Source organism: Lepidochelys kempii, chromosome 2, assembly GCF_965140265.1.
Source record: "Lepidochelys kempii isolate rLepKem1 chromosome 2, rLepKem1.hap2, whole genome shotgun sequence".
Classification (NCBI taxonomy): Eukaryota; Metazoa; Chordata; order Testudines; family Cheloniidae; genus Lepidochelys; species Lepidochelys kempii.
The window spans coordinates 177,272,649-177,292,546 of record NC_133257.1 but is presented as its reverse complement, the minus strand read 5'-3'; the positions used below and the strand labels follow the sequence as shown (position 1 = coordinate 177,292,546).

The 19,898-nt window shown below is 41.8% G+C and overlaps 1 protein-coding gene across 1 annotated transcript in view; it reads right to left on the bottom strand.

Annotated features, from left to right (window-relative positions):
• The window catches only part of GLI3 (GLI family zinc finger 3), a 243,747-nt gene that overhangs the window by 48,911 nt on the left and 174,938 nt on the right, over window positions 1–19,898 (bottom strand). The window contains exon 8 of the mRNA XM_073332835.1: window positions 503–719. Within this exon, the coding sequence (XP_073188936.1) occupies window positions 503–719 (217 nt within the window). The remainder of the gene's footprint in view (window positions 1–502; window positions 720–19,898) is intronic.

The window sequence follows — 19,898 nt, the reverse complement described above, 5'->3', positions numbered from 1 at the left end:
AGTTATGTGTCAGTGCAACTACGATGATGAATCCAGGTCCAGTGAATCAAACTCTGCACGAATCAGTAAAAACCTTAAGTAATCAGTGGAGTTTCTCTGGATTTACGCTGTGCAGCAGAGTAGAATGTCACCCTACATCTGTATAGTCATTATATTTAGCCTGATTTGGGAATGAGCAGTTCCTATCTTTAAAACGCTGTGGTTTCCTACATGCTTTCCCTCCTCCCCCACTCCACACCTGGATTAAGTTGTCTGATTCAGGAGAGACAGTTGGGAACAAGGAGTCACTGAAATATTTATGAGGGACAGAAAGCATTCTACCAATCAGAAATCACAGATACACTCCTGTGATTTATAATAAAGGACTGCAAATGCCATAGCCGCAAGAAAGTTGTTATCCAAGGTTCTCAGTGACTGTAGTGATTAATTGCTAACATGACAATGTGATTTGTTTTATTTTTTACATTAACAAGGTGCAAAGGTTTCTTTTGTTTGCTCTCACCTGCGTGGACTCGGAAGGACCAGAGCTGACCTGGACAGGGTTCAGGACACTAGGGATGCCTGGGATAGGTCTCTGGGTAGGAAAAGTTGGGGCAGGATGGATGAGTGGAGGGCTGTGTCCAAAGGCCGAACCTAGGGTTTGCTGACGACTTATAATTTGCTGATGCATTTGCTGGAGGGATACCGGTGTGGGAGGGTAAGTGAAACTCAGAGCAGGACTGAATTTAGGAGGAAAAACAAACAAAAAAGAGATAAGGACCATTGTTGTGTTGAGTTGTACAGGTAGTTTACATTTCCAGCTATTAAAGTAGCATAGACAAAAAGCTATCCCTTTCCCTCTCATTCTCCTCCCCCTTTCTCCCTCCCCCAACAAATGACAAACATTGCTATTAAATCCAAATCTGGGTTAAATTGATTACTGAGAGCAAAAATGATATTATAGCAAAATATCATGTTTCTACCCTTCCATTAAAAAGACTCCCATTTACCAACAATACACACAAAGCTGCCTGAAATAAAATTCAGGAAATCGGAAATAAGAGGCAAGCAGTTCAATAACAGCTATTTATTACAATAACAAACTTTATATAAAGAAAAAGAATGGGCGATTACATGTTTGCTAGTACTTTTATTGATAAGTAGCTCTGTATGTTCTCGTGTATGAAGCAATTCCTTTCATGCTATGCGCGTTCATATGTCTCCAGATCTTATTACAAGAGGAGAGAAAATCAATTGGTTAAATGTGGTTTGAACAACATGCTTGTCATATCACTCATTTGTTTGTAAAGATGGAAAGCTCAGTTCATCCAGAATGTCACCTAAAGAATTTCCATCAGTGCCGTTTGGTTACAGAAATTGATGGATTAACCTTTCCCCTCTGAAATTGGTGATCAATGTTTTTCAATGTAGAAATATTCCAATGGGAAAGCACTTCTCCCTCTTCTAGTTAAACAACACTAAATGTCTATTAAAGCCCATTATGCATGCTAATACCTGTCATCACTTCATTACCCCGCTGTATTTCCCAGACTAGTGTGAGTTCTGAGGAAATTACACAGCAGTCTAAAGACCTCTCTACTAGTAAGTAGTGCCAAATCATTGTTTTTGTGCCATGCTTTAGAAATGAATTGTTTGAAGCTAAATCCTCTGACAAGGCCATGGGATAGTCTTGCAATCATTTGCCAATAGCTTACAATCACATTGGCCAAAAAAAAAAAAGAAAAAGTGTATTCACAAAAAATTTATTTTTTATTTTTCTCTCTCTCTTTTAAAAAGAATCAATTAAAAGATCCTGGCAAATTTAAAACATTTGGACACGTGCGTGTACAAAAAAATAATAACTTGCAAGAATCGAGGTTTCTTGTAACGTCAAAGGTGGTTTTAATGCAAATTTAAAGTCTGGAGTCTTAATTGCTGTTACTGTTAAGCACATTAACCGAAAACATTGAGATAAAAAATAATTCAAATCATTTCAACCATTTTAAGTAATAATTCTACAGATAGCCTATGTTCATTAATCTGACTATACATTTTGTCTGTTTGACTACAATCCATAAAGAGACCGCTTCAAGTGATTACATTACTATTATTCCTGGTGAGAACTCCGCATTACAATAGTCTGCCCATTTAGGACAGAATATCATTAAGAATACCCTGGGAGAATTTTACCAGTCTTTGAGGAACTCTCTTTTCATTTTGCATTGTATTCTTTTAATAAAGGGAGGCAGAAATGTAGTGAAAACAGTAATTGTTCACAGCAAGAGTTAGGGAGAAATCAGTAATAATATTCAGTTATTGCAGCCCTACAGTCCCTGCCAGTGTTCCTGTAAGCAACCATGAATGATTACAGCACGACTTAGCTAAGGTAGCCACTATGGATGATTGATAGGACATTAATCAAAAGATGCATATCAGGCTCAGAATTTGTTCACAAGCTTTCTTCTAATAGCTGATTTCATGTTCACTGAGCTCTATGCCAGTTTGTTCAATTTATTCTTCAGTGTACAAGCCATTCATCAAAGAACACAATGATTTAACACCCCTTTTCCCTTTTAGTGAACACATTACTAAGTGTAACTACACTGTTCTGTTCATTAAAAATAACATACAATTACAACGTCACACACCAGTCTGAAACAGCAGTCGTGTAGCTCTACTAAGCATTTATGTTTCTATAGATACTACAGATTAATCAGGTGGAGGTCCAAAGTCACACGTAGTCCAAAATCTAGGTGGTACAGTCCCAAGGATGCTACCCAGTTCTTCTGGGTCAACAAATACAATACTCAAATAATGTGAATTAAGTGCTTGGTATTTTATTCCTGGTGTGTTCTGGGAATAAATTATAATATTTACTTAACATGTAGGGACACAAATGGCTTGATCCTCTTCTCACCTGCACCAGTTCAAATAAAAATTAACTTCAATGGGAGCTGCAGATGGTCAGCACATTTGAAAATCCAGCCACTTAGGTGTTCAAATATAAATTTAGGAACCTAACTTTAGGCACTCGGGTTTGAAAACTTTGGCCACTATACGTTAGGTCCTACATACTAAAAAAAAGTGATATTAGTTTTAATCCACAAGATATTAATGGCTAAAATCTGTTCTTAAAAACTTATATGTTACTGCCTTTGACACACGGTCATCTCCGACCTAGAGTGAAATTTAGCCCTAAAAGGAATGGTGCATAAAAGATCTCTTACAATCAGTTCTTTTGGACAGCCTGCAATCCAAACAGAGATTCCTTTGATGAGGCAGTATGGCTGTTGTGATATCAGTGCCTTGAGATGCTGACAGTGAAATGTCAAGGTCGGACCTTTGGATCTGGATCTTTGTGGGATAGTAAAGAAACTGCAAGACCACCACTAGTGAGCTCTTCTTGCACTCAGTGCTCCTGAGCAACTTGTTCACTTATACTTATTGGAGCTCAGCGAATAACATTTGTAATATTCTCGACTTAATCCCGCCAAAGAGAGGCACACACACTTAAGAAGGACCTTCTCTTAGCCAACGATTACCACGTTCCACTCCCCATTTCACATACATGAAAACAACACAAACATTGTATCTTACTTCCAACTTTAAGATGCCTTTTAAACTAATGACAGGTTTCAGAGTAACAGCCGTGTTAGTCTGTATTCGCAAAAAGAAAAGGAGTACTTGTGGCACCTTAGAGACTAACCAATTTATTTGAGCATAAGCTTTCGTGAGCTACAGCTCACTTCATCGGTGTAGCTCACGAAAGCTTATGCTCAAATAAATTGGTTAGTCTCTAAGGTGCCACAAGTACTGCTTTTCTTTTTTTAAACTAATGGACTCCCAACGGTTTGTTGCATGCAGTCAGACAGTGCTGCTATATTTTATATTGGTGCTCCCCAATATAATAATATTTAAAATAATACCACCTAGCTCTTACGTGGCGCTTTTCATCAGTAGATCTCATGATGGAAATGGGCACTTTAAAAAGGAAACAGGAGATGTGTTATATGCTTTTTTCTCCCAAGTACAATTCAAAGATGGCCCTAGCTGCCACCCACCAGTAAGATGAATGAAAATGATAAACCCTAGCCTACAGAGATGTTCTCTTTCTTCGCACTGCTTTGAGTAACACACACGTTATCAAAGAGAAGGCTTTATTCCTACATCCATGCAACTGTAAAATATCCAGCATGAATAATGCAAATGACTTACAATGGCCACCATGTTGTCCCATAAGGCCCTCTGTATTCACCCCACTTTCTTCAAATAGAGGGCATGACTTATTAACTTAACTCTTTCACAGCAATATACTTGGCATTTCAAAGTTGTGCGCTAGATTACAAGTTGGACAGACAACTAGCAGCATGGCAGACAAAACAGACTCTTTTCCCATCTTCATAGGAAGTGGTGTATATTGGAAGGTAGCAATAGCATAAGAAGCTCTAAAAAAAACTCAGCAGGGGAGTGAGGCTGGAAAGAGGAAGAATCCTTGTCTCTGTATTTTCTCCCTTTTATTCAGTACCTTACTGCAAGAACTGAGAATAAGATATCATGATTTTCATGTGCTGCCTGACAACACATATTCCACCCAGTGGCAGGAGAACACAAAGATGGGCCCCAGTGCAGGTTTTTATTGTGGAATTTCTCCCTGAAATTTGAATTATACACCTCAAACATGGCGATTCAACTGTTCAGAACTTCATAACATTTCATTCTCAAAATGTTAAACTGTTTCACATAAGCTACAAGACTATAAAACACTAAAGTTTTCTACTCACATATTTGATCCCCCATAAGAGTCCAGCAGGAGAGTGGAGGTATCAGAGCTAAGATTCCAGACTCTCCAGCCATATATGAACAACTGGGGACCCCCCACCAGCAACTGGGAGGAGGGGTGTTGAGCCAAGACCCCCCCAAAAACACACACACACACATACCCACAGCTCATGGGAAAGAGGTGGAGGGGGTGCAATCCGCAGGCCTGGAGGTGAAGTGTGGGGATTGGGGAGGCTGGGGGTTTGGTGAGGAAGGAGTTGGGAGTTCTGGGAAGGAACCAGAGGGCAAAAGGGTGTAGGGGTTCAGTGTGAGACTGGAGGAATGATATAAGGACAGCGGACTCTGGGGGAAGGGGCAGAAATCTGAAGGCCCCAAAAACAAACAGCCCAGACAGACAGCCCATGAGGGGCAGAGGGTAAAGTGGGGGGCTGGGGGAAGTGGTTGGGGACAGAAGGGGTTGGGGATGTGCGGCTGGCGTGAGAAAACTGGAATTGCACAGCTGTGGGGAAGGGTAAATCGGAGAGGAGCTGGAGGGGGCACACAGGAAGTATGGGAGATGTGGTGTTGTCAGGCTGTGGGGTGGGGATACATCAAGGGGTGGTGCTTATGAGAGAACATGACACCACTCACTCTCTCCTGGCTTCTATCCCACGGGGCTGGCTGGGCTCAGCTTCCCGCTCAGGGCATCACCACCTCCAGGGTTGCCGTGGCACTTGGGTTTGCCCCAGCCCCTCTGAGGGTGGGCAGGCTGGCCAAATCTGTGGAAGTGGTGTTGCATGGGGTCATTCCTCCCACCCCCAAGTGCATGGGGTCACAGTACCACTCAAATTTGGCCAAGTAGTTAGTGAGGCAGCATAGGAAGAAGGGGTATCAATTAGCTAGTAGATCTCAGTGGAACAACTCAAAAATGGCAACCTCTGTAGAGCCATGAAGTTGACATCCTAACTAGCTGAGACTCGTGCCTCAGAACAATTCTCTCCAATTGTTTCTGAAGACCACTTATTAGACAAGATGACCTGGCTGGACTCAAGGTCGCCTTTACATAAGATGCTGTCATCAGGAGGGTTTGGCTGCTCTTTATGATTTAGAAAAGGGTGGGACGGAAGCAGAAAGGATGAGAGGGATCTTGGGGAACAAAGTGTAGCAGCTCTTTTGCTGCCCTTGAGAAATCACTCAGACTGCTGAACAATGCAGTTAATGGTGAAGTCCAAAAGAATTGGGATACACAAAACTGCTGACACTGAATGAGAATCTGGAATGGATTTCCTGAATCTTAATTAGCATGTGGCAAGTTTAACAAATCCAGTAATCCAGCCTCTCATTGCTTTCTCTTGTTGCAGGGGGATCAAGGCAAGGCAAGGCTGCTGAGATTTTTCCTGTTGTCCTTTCAAAACAACACTCCCACAAATCATCTGGTTCATCTCATCTGGCCCTACCAGGGGCCAAGACAAAATGTTTGCATGGTTGAAAGACCTCACACCAAACTCATACTTTTTCATTATGGTGCTTTTGTTCTCAAGAACTCTCTCACTGAAGACCGTGTGTAGCATGTGTTGATGCAGAAGCCCTTCACTCACCTGACTAAAAAGAAAATCACTTAATTACTAGAGTTGTCCTCCACCTCCCCTTTCACTCCCCTATTCTTCCTGCTTGCTTAGTGTCTGCCATGTCTTCTCTTAGTCTGAGCTCCTAAAGATTGCTGTGATTTTTCCTAAGGTTTGTCCTCTCTCTGTTGTAATTCCACACCATGTAATATACTGTGTGTGTTTTTAAAGTATTCCCGTTGGTAATAATCCACAAGGCACTAATGTAGTGGTCCCCAAACCACTGGGGTGTGCCCCCCTAGGGGGTGCAGAGGAATGTTCAGGGGGCCATGCGGCAGGGCACTGGCCAGCCTCAGCGGAGGATGGGAGGAGTGCCACCCAGCCACGGTCTGCCCCCAGCACAGCTCCAGCCCAGCTCTGCCCTCATTCCCTCTCCACCCCCAGGAAAGCTCTGCCTCTAGGCCCACCTCCTCCCTCGTCTCCAGTTCAGCCCCCAGCCCAAGCTCCCCTGCTGAGCCAACCGTGCTGTAATGGAGGAGGGTTGGTGTGGACAGATTCCATTACTGGTTGAGGGGGGGAAGGAGACGGGACAGGAAAAGTTTGGGCACCACTGCACTGACTAAAAGTCCTGCTTGAGGTAATAACAACAGTACTTTGCACTTACATGGCACGTACAAAGCACTGTACAAATATTGACCACATCTAGCTGCATAACCCTAGTGTAGCTAGGTCAGGAGCAACAGGGAACTTTTCTAAAAAAAAATCTCAAGAATATACTCCGGGGCAAGATTGTGGCTGGTCCTATGGGGTTGTGCAAGAGAGGAGAGAGTGCAAAGAACTCTCACTCTGCTCAGTGGACAACCACAATCCCAGGTCCAGGTTCTCCCTTACCTAAGGACCTAATACCAGCTATATCACTGTACACCCTACTGTAGACTGGCAGTGATGGGGCCATCGCTTAGTCTTTCAGCCAGCAGACTGACGGCAGCATGTAGAGGAGCTCACAGTCATTCAGAGATATAATCAAGGCCACTGTTGCATGTACTTTCCCAGTGCCCTCTAAGACAATCTGCCTGTCTCAGATAGAATGGCTCTGTGAGCTGTCTCTGGGGCAGAGTCCCTCTCGTCCCCAATGACTCAGGCTGTGACTTAACCTTTTATATCTATGTTGATACTGTGTACTTCATTGCATCATGATTCAGGAAGAGACGAGGCACCCAATGTCACCTTGAGAATAGAAACCAAGGCAAGAATAGAATCTGATCTGATAGGGATGAAGAAGTATGGATACCGCTCATGCAACAGGCCTCAATGAAGTTTTAGTAAATGTTAACTGACCCATTCCCCCTATCAAATGGGGAATGCCTTTAACAGCTGGTTAGAGTACTTGGAAACTGAAGGTATTTTAGTGGATCCTGAATATTCAGCCAAAACTGGTGTGTTCAAATGCTGATATCACAGATTACCTGCATACAGTATACACGCTGTGTTTTGGGTTCCCTATAGACCAGTGCTGGGCAACCTGTGGCCCATCATGGTAATTCGCTTGCGGGCCCCGAGACAGTGTTTACATTGACAGTTTGTAGGCACAGCTGCCTACAGCTCCCAGTGGCCGCGGTTCGCCGTTCCCGGCAGGAAGCAGCACAGGCCACTATGACGTGCGGCGGCCACTGGGAGCTTTGGGAGGCTGTGCCCACGGACGGTCAATGTAAACACTGTCTCGCGGCCCACCAGCGGATTACCTGGATGGGCTGCAGGTTGCCCAACACTGTTATAGACCATGTGTGATGGGATTACACTGTACACACACATACACACACAGGCAATTGGTGTCTTTTAGCAGAATGCTGTGCAACAAGCTAACTGAGGAAAAATCTATTGAAAAAGATGGACACATTTTTTATAAGCGTGCTCTAAAATGGTTTTTAAAATTCCTGTGCATGGGGCATGTTGGATTACTCCATGCTAACATTACTAATGGTACTGGGTATAATTCCATGTAAAATGACTCACTGCTGCCTGGTGTATAAGAAATGTGTTGTTGCTATTTTATGACTGTTTAAAACAGGAAAAAAGGGACAGGATGGTTGGAAAATGAAAAGGATCGCTAAATCTGAGCCAGTTTTTCCAGCTCTGAGAGTGTTAAACACCTACAGCCAAAGAGCTACGGTACCTGTTCTCCAAAGTTGAATAAGTAGCTAAACACAGATTATACAGACAATAAAATATAAAATAAAAATCTCACATGTAAACAAAGAAGGCTCCTGTTGCTATAGACCCTACAGAGCGGTTGGGTCAGCCAACACTTGCATGCATCAAGGGAAAAGTTAAAAAATATGACTTAAATCTGCAGAGCATTTTAATCTTTTCACAGATTTAATCACTTTTAATTCTAAAATTTATCAATTGTGGCAGACCTAAAAGTACTGGTGTAAAAAAGTCTCCTAAAAGTAGTTATTGCTGAGAGCTAGAAATCCAAAACTACTCAAAAGTGACAAGTGATTTTGGATGTCTTGATTTTTAGGTGTACAACTTGAGACACCTTGAATCGACCAGATTTTCAGAGGTCAGGTGCTCAGCACTTTTGCAAAATCAAGGTCCTTTAAGGTGTCTCAAGTTGGGTATCAACACTGGCCACCAAAAAATCACTAGTTAATGAAAAAATCTTGGCAATAACAAATAGCAGTCACATAAATATGAATAAAGCACACATCTCTTTCTTCCCAGTGCATGTAAAGAAGAGAATATATGTAACATTTGATGCAGTGTTATTCCTATTTTGGTTGTAGAATTCGTATTTAATATCATTTTTCTAAAATTCTGTGAGAGAGTGAAAAGAAAAGAAAAGAAAAGAAAAGAAAAGAAAAGAAAAGAAAAGAAAAGAAAAGAAGAAAAGGGTGAATGTCTGTACTGTAAAATGAAGGGGAAACTATGTAGTTTATCTTTTGTCTATTGTCCTTTGTTGGTGGTGGTGGTGGAAGAGTGAGAAAACTCTGTAGTAACTCTACTTTAACTTGCAATGATATTTCAAATCTAATGACAAAAAAATCTCAGTGACATTTATTTTTCAATATTATGTGCTTCTTTCTTTCTTTCTTTCTTCCCCCCCCCCCCAAGTTTCAAACACCCTGCACTGGAGGTAAAACAGGGCAATGAACTACATTACAATTACATGAGCACATCAAGTTTTAAGGAACTGACTTCAAGAAGAAGAAAAACAGACATTATAATCAAAACCAAACTTTGTGGCTACTTTGTGGCTGTCCTATTAACAAGGTTATCCAGTTTCTAGACACAGCTGTGGATTTCACCACAAAACAGCTGTGACTCAAAGTCAGGAAAATTCTTTGCTTTTTTATATATGTTGTTTATGTACATATAGATAGACAGATACATATACTTATAGTCGGACCGCAATTTGACAAAGATCATGGGGGACACCCAAAACCTTCATAAAACAGACAGCTGGTTGACTCCTCCAAGGTCAGCCATCTCAGCAGGACTTATTTACATAAAAGCTTGCAGTACAGCTATAAGTCTGTGCATATATATGTTCTGCTGAGCTTGTCAGTTGTGGGGAAGGTGGCTGCTTCTCTAAGTTCTACTCCTGTAGAATACCTAAATTTGTACTGCACATCTTCCATCCAGCAGTTTAGTGATTTAAAAAATAATAAATTGCATTGCATTATGATTGGCAATATTATACCCTGGATGGGTGTGGAGCCGATAAAGTTACATATTTTGTCACACTATCCTCTACTGTTGCATAAAGACCCGAGGGCAACGAAACTGAGGTAGGCAGGATTCAGTGACCCAACAAAGTACAGCTGCCAGCATCTTGGGTGAAACCCTGGCTCCATTAGAGTCAACAGAAACTTTGCCATTAACTTCAGTGGAGCCCAGATTTCCCCCTTCATTTTGAATCTGGGTGTCATCTTTTTACACATTGTTAAGGGATCTTGATACAATTGCAACTGAATACTCTTCCTGTTTTAGGAATGAACTGAGGCAATGGTTCAGAAAAGCATCCCTCTGACAGCTCTGAAGCACATGCTTTAGTGCTGTTGTGAACAGGGATGGACTTAAGCATGTGCTTCAGTGCTTTCCTGAATCAGTGACCTAGTCATTCCGAAGATGCATCTACAGGCTGTACAAATGGCTTAGCTAAATCATAATAATTTAAAACTGGTGAGCAATGTTTTTAACTTCTCAAATGCCTGTTTATGCTTCTTTTCCTAAAGCCAGGGAATGCCCTGGAATTCCTTTTAGGGTTTATTGACCACAGGCTGATTTGGAATTAACCTTACCAAATAGTTTTTCATCCGCATAGATCTCTCTAGATTGGGCAATCCAACTATGACTTTTATTTATCTGAATCAACAATTAAACCATCTTCGTTCAACTTCAACAGTTGTCTAATACAGACAACTTTTATAAGGTTTTTTTTTCATTTTCTTTTTAAAGTTCAGCGCAGATGTTTCTTTCTCTCAGCAAAACCTCCTAAGGATTTCAATGCGTTCTTCAAAGTCTCTAGCCCAAATTAAATGATCAGCCATTAAATTGTTCTGCTGGGTGTTGGGTAAAACGTTGTTGAATCTGGTATGCATAATAGTTGCCCTTCATTCAGGATGAATGTAAAGGTATGTCTACACTATGGAGACTATCGTGGTATAGCTACATCCTCATTGACATAGCTCCACTGAGGTCAAGGGAACTACACTGATTTACATAAGAGGATACTCTGACGCTTCATAATTTGTTTCTCTTAATGCGGTATTCTTGTTCCAGGAATTCTAGAGAAAGTGCAACTAGGCTTTGTAAGACACCAGAAAATTTTTCCAGTATTTTGTCTTAGTTCTCTACCTGTAGTTCAGTGACATTTATAGCAAACACCTTTTAAACTAAAGTCATGGCTAAGCAGGTTTTTAGTCCTAAAACAGGTGGCATACGTGTATTAAATATACAGGAAATCTTATTTGATACTAAATACATGTTTTAATAGTTATTTATCCTTAACACTCATATTTTGTGTTCTGAATATGAAACAAGCTTTGTATTAGATTCCTTAGCTACACTATTATATATTTTTCTTGGAAAAACATTATATTATGCGCTACTACCTAGTTTCAAGGCTATAACTCTGCCAATAACATTTGCCAAATTAGCCAATCTGAAGTGATTTGCTCTGCAGAGACTATAACTACAAAGGGATCTGATATGTATGTATGAACACACATGCGTGCACAAACACACTCACTTTATATCCTTCTTTCCCACCCTTAGTATGCTGCTTGATTTAGAGGCAGAGACCATGTTGTTTGTGTGTGTGTAAAACATCTACCACCTTCCACTCAAAACATGGATAATCCCCAAAAGAATCTAACTGAATCTTATTATTCTGTAAAATATAGATTTCATAAGAAGAGACTACAGATAGAAATCCACTTTAGGATTAGACTCCTTAGGATTAGACTCAACTTCCAACATTACATTAAGATTTGATTTCTGTTCCTATTGTAATTCTCCACTGCCATTTATAATTGTGCTAAGGGGGTATAAAATGCAGCCAGACTGATCAGGTAGTGCTTTACACCCACTTTGCTCAGGTTACATGGTACAAAGCAGTGGAGAAGAAGGCCCCTCATGTTTAAGTGTGTAATGTACACGTACTCCCAACAGGGTGTTTTTCACTGGAATTGTCTCCGGTCTGAAGTTGGCTTAATGGAGTTGCTTGGGTGAAAGTGAATGTCGAAATGGACCCACTGTCCACAAAGTATTTCTCTGCATATTGAGGGAGTTTAAATCCATAAATGAATACTACAAGTGGCTGTTATGGTCTTATTTAAAATAGCACAAAAATACACATGGACCTATGAGACATCTGTTTCTTTTCTAAGCTTCTAGATCTTGAAAATGACTATACTGATTTAAACTAAACCTTTTATTTACAATTACACACTACTAGCCAGAGGCCTTACACTGTGTGAAAAAATTCAGCCCAAAGTGAGTTTTTATGTCTGACTTGTAAAGATCTAAAAATAAAGATGAATAATAATATGGCAAAACACCTTTAAAGCTTGTCGAGTAAACAAAGTCTCTTCCGTGGTGTGTGAGTGTGTCTTTCTACCTATGCAAACAGTAAGGTCTGTGCAACCTCCTGCGTTAAGTGGTTCCTGTAAAGTATCCCCAAACATACTGTGTTCCGTCTGCTCATTTCCAAACATATTCTAGAATTCTGTCCTGCCTTTTACCAGCTCCAGTCAGCACCGTATTTTTGTCAGGTGTGATGATGCACAAAGAATGAGACGTAGAATATAGATAATATTATAATGCCATCAATAGTAGGGCCTTCTCTGGAATTGTGTGTGAAGTACTGGTCACCCCATTTCCAAACGGATATTGTAGAACCACAGGGGTTTCAGAGAAATCCACCAAGAGCGATCAAGGGCCTGGGAAAACTCTCATAAAAGAGATTGAAAATAATCTTTACTTTAGAAAAGAGACAAATAAGGGGAAGTGAGATAAAAGTATATAAAATAATTACATAGAGAAGGTAGACTGGGAACCTCTGTTCTCGGTGTCTCATAACACAGGAGCAAAGAGATATTCAGTAAAATTTTAAGGCTGAAAACTGACAGGAGGAAACACTTTTTTCACTCACTACATAAATAGCCTGTGGATCTCACCACTGCAGGATGATGTTGAGGCCAAGAACTTAATAGGATTCAAAGAGAGATTGGATGTTTATGTGGATAACATGAATATCCAGTGTTATAATATTTAATGCTAAAATAATTTTAAAAGGGATATAATATCTCATGCTTCATGATGTTCACCCACCTGTAACTGTGAGGGATTTGGGAACTTCACTGAGGACAGATTATCTTCTGAGATGGCGTCACTTTCAGTCCACTTTACTCTCATTTGCATCATCTCTCTCTTGGTCTCCCCTTTCCAGTTGATTTGTGCCCCTCTTTATGTGTGTAGAGGGAAACTGATCTTCAGCATCCAGGTCTTTCCCCATGTGCCGGCCGAAGGAAAACTAATATGTGATCCTATGAGTTTAATCAATTTCCTATAGCAGTTGTTTCTCTCTCTCTCTATATATATACACACACATATATAATTCTAGTCAGTTTCCCTCTTCTAGTACTTTACACAAGGAGCTTAAATGCAAAGGGAAAATTATTCGGAATCTATTCAGTTGCGCCTTGTAGAAGCACAAGCCCTACCCTCCACTGCTAAAGCTCATGCTCCCTCCTCCCCCCAACCCCTTCTCCTACTACTCAAACTTATGCTACAGTTCAGCTTGCCTTTCCCCCACTACTTAAATCTTCTCCAAGGATGTTCAGCTTCACTTCAGCCTAGCAGCAAAGTGATATTAACCAGATCATGCAAACTCTGGCTATAATTAACCAGATCTTGTTAATTTCACTTTTCTGCTCCAATCACATATACAACTGAGAGGCAGAGGAGCAGATCCTGGGAAAAAAGAGCTGCTGTGTTTTCTCAGCTCTTTGCAATCCTTGGAAAAGATCCCAGAGGACTCCTGAACAAACACAAAAATCAATTTTAAGGTGGGTTATGTGGCCAAATTCTGCCCTCAGTTAAACTTGCTAGATTCAGAGTAACTCCATCATAGTCAGTGGAGCTACTCCTGATTGAAGCAAGTGCAACTGAGAGCAGGGTTTGGCCCAGATGCTGAAGAATGACTTGGCAAAAATGGTACCACAAGAATGGCCATACTTGATCAGACCAATGGTCCCTCTAGCCCAGTATCCTTTCTTCTGACAGTGGCCGGTACCAGATGCTTCAGAGGGAGTGAACACAACAGGGCAATTTTTTGAGTGATCCATCCTCTGGAACACAGACCTAGCTTCTAGCAGAGGTTTAGCGTCACCCAGAATATGGCGTTGCATACCTGACCATCTTGACTAATAACCACTGATGGACCTATCCTCCATGAACTTATCTAATTCTTTTTTTAACTTTTGGCCTTCACAACATCCCTTGGCAATGAGTTAAACAGGCCTAAACTGCCTATGAATTTTATTTGATGACCCTTAAGGATGCTATGGGCTCTGTGCTAACAGTGATTTCTGGATGCCAAAAAAGCAATGTTCTAACCTCTTAGGTTTATTAAATACCCCATAACCTTTTGCAAAAGAGTAGAGTTGGCGACATTAATGCCATGGGAAGTGACTACCACCTCCAAGCCCGTCCTACTAGGACACACTGCCTCTCAGCAAGAAGTGTTACAGCAGTTCAACATCTAATCATTGTTCAAGTAGTAGATATTACATATAAGTGCATCCCGACAAACTATTTATATATAGTAGGGGTACTACATTGCACGACTGAGGAAGGTAACCAAATGAGTAAATGCCAAATAAAGGATTACCCTAATTGGATGTTGTTTCATTTGGCTCCTTTGTGCCAAATGCAGAATGCATACTTCTTCCCAGCTGCAATGTAAAACAGGTGTTTTCAAATTTACAAAGTAGCAGTTCTAGCTAGTGAGCTAACGGAGAATCTCCATTAGCTGTCAACAATAGCAATAGTAACATCTTCTTTCAAATTTGCAGCTAGTAGACAGGACAGATTATTTCATTGCCAGCTGACAATGACAAGCCAAGCCATAACCTATGCTTATTGTGCTAAAATATTATTTCTTTTTCATATTGCAGTAGCATCTAGTATCCCCATAATACGGACTTCACTGGGCTAGGCACTGCACAAACACAGACCAAAAAGATGAGGCTTGTTTCACTGTTATTTCATCCCCAACCTCCCATTCCCCTTTCCCCCCCAGTTTGTTTCATCTACGTGTTGTAACCCACAATGTAAGCGCTTCAGGGCAGCATGTGTACTTTTAAATGTTTGAGCAGTGTCGAGCACAATTAAATTATGTTCACAACCTCCCCACCCCCCAACCCCATGAGATGAGGGGGTGATATTATCTTCCTTTCATATGTGTAAAATGGAGGCAGAGAGATTAAGGTCAAAACTGTCCACTGATTTTGTGTGCCCAATTTCAAACACTTGTGCCTGATATTTCAGAGTACTTAGCATTATCAAGCAGTTTCTATGTTTGAAGCACAGCTCCCACTGAGTTCTGCTGAAGCTGACAGTCGCTCAGCACTTCTGGAAACCAGGCCCCAGGGTCTCAAGTCAGGCACCCAGAAAATGAGGACCACACAGTTAACGGCCACCTGTGAAAAGTCTGCTTTAAGTGAGCTGCCCAGCATCACACAGGAGCTCTGTGGCATAGACACAGATAGAATCCAACTATCCAGAGCAGAATTAAACTGCCTTAACCATGAAGCCATCATTTCTATTCCTGCAGTCCCTTGCCTCATTCACTGCACACCTTCCAGCTTCTGTAACAAATCAGGCAGGGGCCGTTCAGACAACAGTCTCCTTCACTTCACAACCCTGACTCATCCTCTGAATAGGTCTATCCTGTGCACTGAATGAGGCAGGGGTCCTGTGGAAAAAACAGCATGTGATCCTGTAATTAAAGACTTGTATCGTAAACACAAAGGGAGGCTTAATTCTGGCATTTGCTAATTTTGAGTGTTTTATTTTGCAACCTTAATGTTCTATTAATGTTGATTTTTTAAATGTAATTTCTTAGGTATTTTAAAGCGCAAACTACTTTTTTGTCCCAATGTGCTCCCTTCAACACTGCCCCCCACCTCCAAGTCTGGCTCTTGTCCTCTTGCATTCAAGTCAGGCTTCTTCCTTCTCCAAGATGCCTGGGAACCTGCAGAGTGAATACTGAGAGCAATGGAGAGACAAGGTTCTTGCTACAAGTGATGCCCAGCACCACAGCAGTCCACAGAAGCATTTACAGGGGAAATACCTGATAAACCTCTATGTCCCTAGGCTGCATCATACTCAATACAGATGGAACCTCTGCAGAATTAAGCAGCTAAACTCGAACAAGTCTCCACTGAGCATATATGGACTGAGAGTTTTAAAGGGCTTATAACTTGGCTAAATTTGGTCAGATTGTCTCAGGAACAGCAAAAGGCACATCCCTGGCATGGGGGCAACCACCCAGGCAAATTTCAAGTACTTGTTCTAAAGCATGGAGGTGCTAGACCTGCTCAGCTCTAGGAAATGGCTGGATTTTTGCTGACACTTTTTCAGAAAAATGTAGCCTGATGCAGACAACCAGCATGAAAAGTTTGGCAAAGTTATAAGCAACTGACAACAGGGTCTTATCATGAGAACCTTTGGCCAACCGTCACTAAAGGTGGCACCACCACCTTTGCTTATAATGATAACGTGTCTTCAACCCTGAACTACAAAACCCTTATTGCAACTCTGAACTACAACTACAGGACTCCTGAACTACTGCAATCCTGAACTACGAAATGTACTTAATACAACACACTGTGACTACAGATAATCTATTCAACACAAATTGGACACATGTTGCTATTGTGACAAAGTTCCTGCTCTACCTTGGTGGGTCTTGCGCTTATTGGCGGATTTGCTTGCCTTGGAGCTTCACGGCAGCCCTCAGCTTGGCTGTTTTTCTGAATTCACAGTCCAGGTCAACTCCTCCTGTGTCTGACCAGGAGTTGGGGAGGATTTGGGGGGAACCCGGGCCCGCCCTCTACTCCGCGTTCCAGCCCAGGGCCCTGTGGAATGCAGCTGTCTAGAGTGCCTCCTGGAACAGCTGTGTGACAGCTACAACTCCCTGGGCTACTTCCCCATGGCCTCCTCCCAACACCTTCTTTAGCCTCATCATAGGACCTTCCTCCTGGTGTCTGATAATGCTTGTACTCCTCAGTCCTCCAACAGTCCGCATTCTCACTCTCAACTCCTACTGCTGCTTGCTCCCAGCTCCTCACACGCACACCACAAACTGAAATGAGCTCCTTTTTAAAACCCAGGTGCCCTGATTAGCCTGCCTTAATTGATTCTAGCAGCTTCTTGATTGGCTGCAGGTGGTCTAATCAGCCTGTCTTAATTGTCTCCAGAAGGTTCCTGATTGTTTTGGAACCTTCCCTGTTACCTTACCCAGGGAAAAGGGACCTACTTAGCCTGGGGCTAATATATCTGCCTTCTATTACTCTCCTGTAGCCATCTGGCCGACCCTGTCACACTATGTATTTAGGTTTAACAATTTTGTAGACACATTCACATGGGAAAAGGTAAGGGGTGTTATCTATTGTTTAAAACATGGTTTTGAAAGTGCTAAACACACAGTTAAGATGCAATGTCAGAAAAAGTTCTTGAAATGTGCTGGGTAACCCTTTAAAGGATCTCAAGATCTGTTCCCTCTCTTCTTCCTCGATTCCAGTGGAAAGGCTGTAACAATATGTTTTCCACTTCTGACATTGAACATTTATAGTCTTATCAAAAAAGAAAGAATGATTAAATGGTGCAAAATTTTCCATTACACATGCTGAGAAAATATGAATACAACATTCTGAAAACCTTAAAAGTGCATAGGCTCAATCTTGCAAACATTATTCTCTTCAGTAATGCTAACTCACATGAATAGACCTATTGGGCCTAATCCTTAGGACTTTACTCAGTTTTTGATCAGCACTTATTCAAATTCCTCAGCTGCCTTGAAAAAAACTACTCATATGAATAAGCATTTGTGCGAGTGCCTCTTGTGTTTGCGATCCTATATGTCAAAAACAGCTTGACCAAATATTTTCAAACTTGCGGAGAAGTTTACCCCAAGGAAGAGACTAACTATGCCAAGTTTCTCCATAGAATTTCTTCCCCAAAGTTATATGCAGTGAAGAAGGAGGTTCATAAGAACCTAAGAATGGCCTCACTGGGTCAGACCAATGGGCCATCTAGCCCAAAATCCTGTCTTCTGACAATGGCCAATGCCAGGTGCTTCAGAGGGAATGAACATTACAGAGAAGTTACTGGGTGATTCATTCCCTGTTGTCCAGTCCCACCTTCTGGTTCATACTGGAAGTGTCATTCCCTCCTAACAGTGGGAATAGTATGCCTCTACAGTACATATATTTAACAGATGTGGCCAAAAATCACTGCCAGCTACTGATAAAAGTCATATTTCACAGCTACAGTACTTGGAAATTGGAACTATGCTTAGATGGATTGCAGAGCTGTATTTCAGAATTATGACATCATACCTGTAAAACACTATATAGCTATTCAAGTACAGAAGAGCTTTGAAATATGACTATTTAAAAAGAGGTGTTAAAAACAACAGCACTTTTGCTTATACTAAGTATTTACAATAGTGTCACTTTAAATGTCTGCCAGAGCCATGTTTTCTAAACACCACTTGCACTCCCCATCTTCTCCAGCAACGTAAAGCCCCATTGCCAGTTTTTGAAGTTTTAAGTGTGTCTTTCTTGTTGGAAAAGCAGGTTTGCACGTTGCCAAAAACTGACCTTTTAACTCGCAAGAAATTGCTATGGGGACTTGCTCTTTTCTCCAGCTGCAAATTGAAGGTGGAGGCTGCTTTTAAGCAAGGAATCAGAACAAGTCTTTGTTCGAGTGCCATAAATGCAAAATCAGTATTTTCTGAGACTTTTGAGATTTTTTTGGAATGCTGCAGGAACTTTTTCAGTTAAAATGTAGTAATGTCACAAACACTTTAAGGTCTCTGCATTTGTTTCTTCTTTGTTCTGCCTTCCCCCCTCATTACTGACACCTTTTTTTAGTTCCTTGATCTCCTTTTATTTTGTTCCGCTTTTCCTCTCTTGTTTTTCTCCTTCTGTCCCGTTTGCTTCCTTTCCCCCTTCATCCTCCCCTGCAAATTCTCTCCACGTCTCCACTCTACTCTTCTTCTCTCAATCCCATGGTTCCACCATTCTTCTCTTGCTGATTTGTTGCATGTGCAAATGAAGCAGCAAAGTGGAATTCACAAGTTCTATAGTGAATAGCTCCTCTACTTTGTCCCATGGGCAAATAGTGAAGGAAAATGTCCCAGGGAATAGAACGGAGGTTCCTTGTCATGCCTGGATAGAGACATTGTCTGCCATACTCTTGCATGTGTGTTGGGAGCTGCTTACCTTATTTTAAGGTATGGTGTCCTTTTATCTGAAAACGGGCTACTAACCATAAGAAATATTTCTTAGGTGAAAAGGAAGATGCAAGTTATCTAGCCTTAGAGAGCCTTACTTTTAAATACACACAGTAGGAAAGCTATTAGACAACTATCTAGAGCAGGGGGTGGCCAACCTGTGGCTCCGGAGCCACATGCGGCTCTTCAGAAGTTAATATGCGGCTCCTTATATTGGCACCGACTCTGGGGCTGGAGCTACAGGTGCCAACTTTCTAATGTGCTGGGGGGTGCTCACTGGTCAATCCCTGGCTCTGCCACAGGCCATGCCCCTACTCCACCCCTTCCCATCCCCTCCGCTGAGCCTGCCGTGCCCTCGCTCCTCCCCCTCCCCCCCCAGAGCCTCCTGCACGCCACGGAACAGCTGATCAGGAGGTGCGGGGAGGGAGGGAGAGGCACTGATCGGCAGGGAGAGTGGGAGGCGCTGGGAGCAGGGTGGGGGAGCTGATGGGGGGCTGCTGATGTATTACTGTGGCTCTTTGGTAATGTACATTGGTAAATTCTGGCTCCTTCTCAGGCTCAGG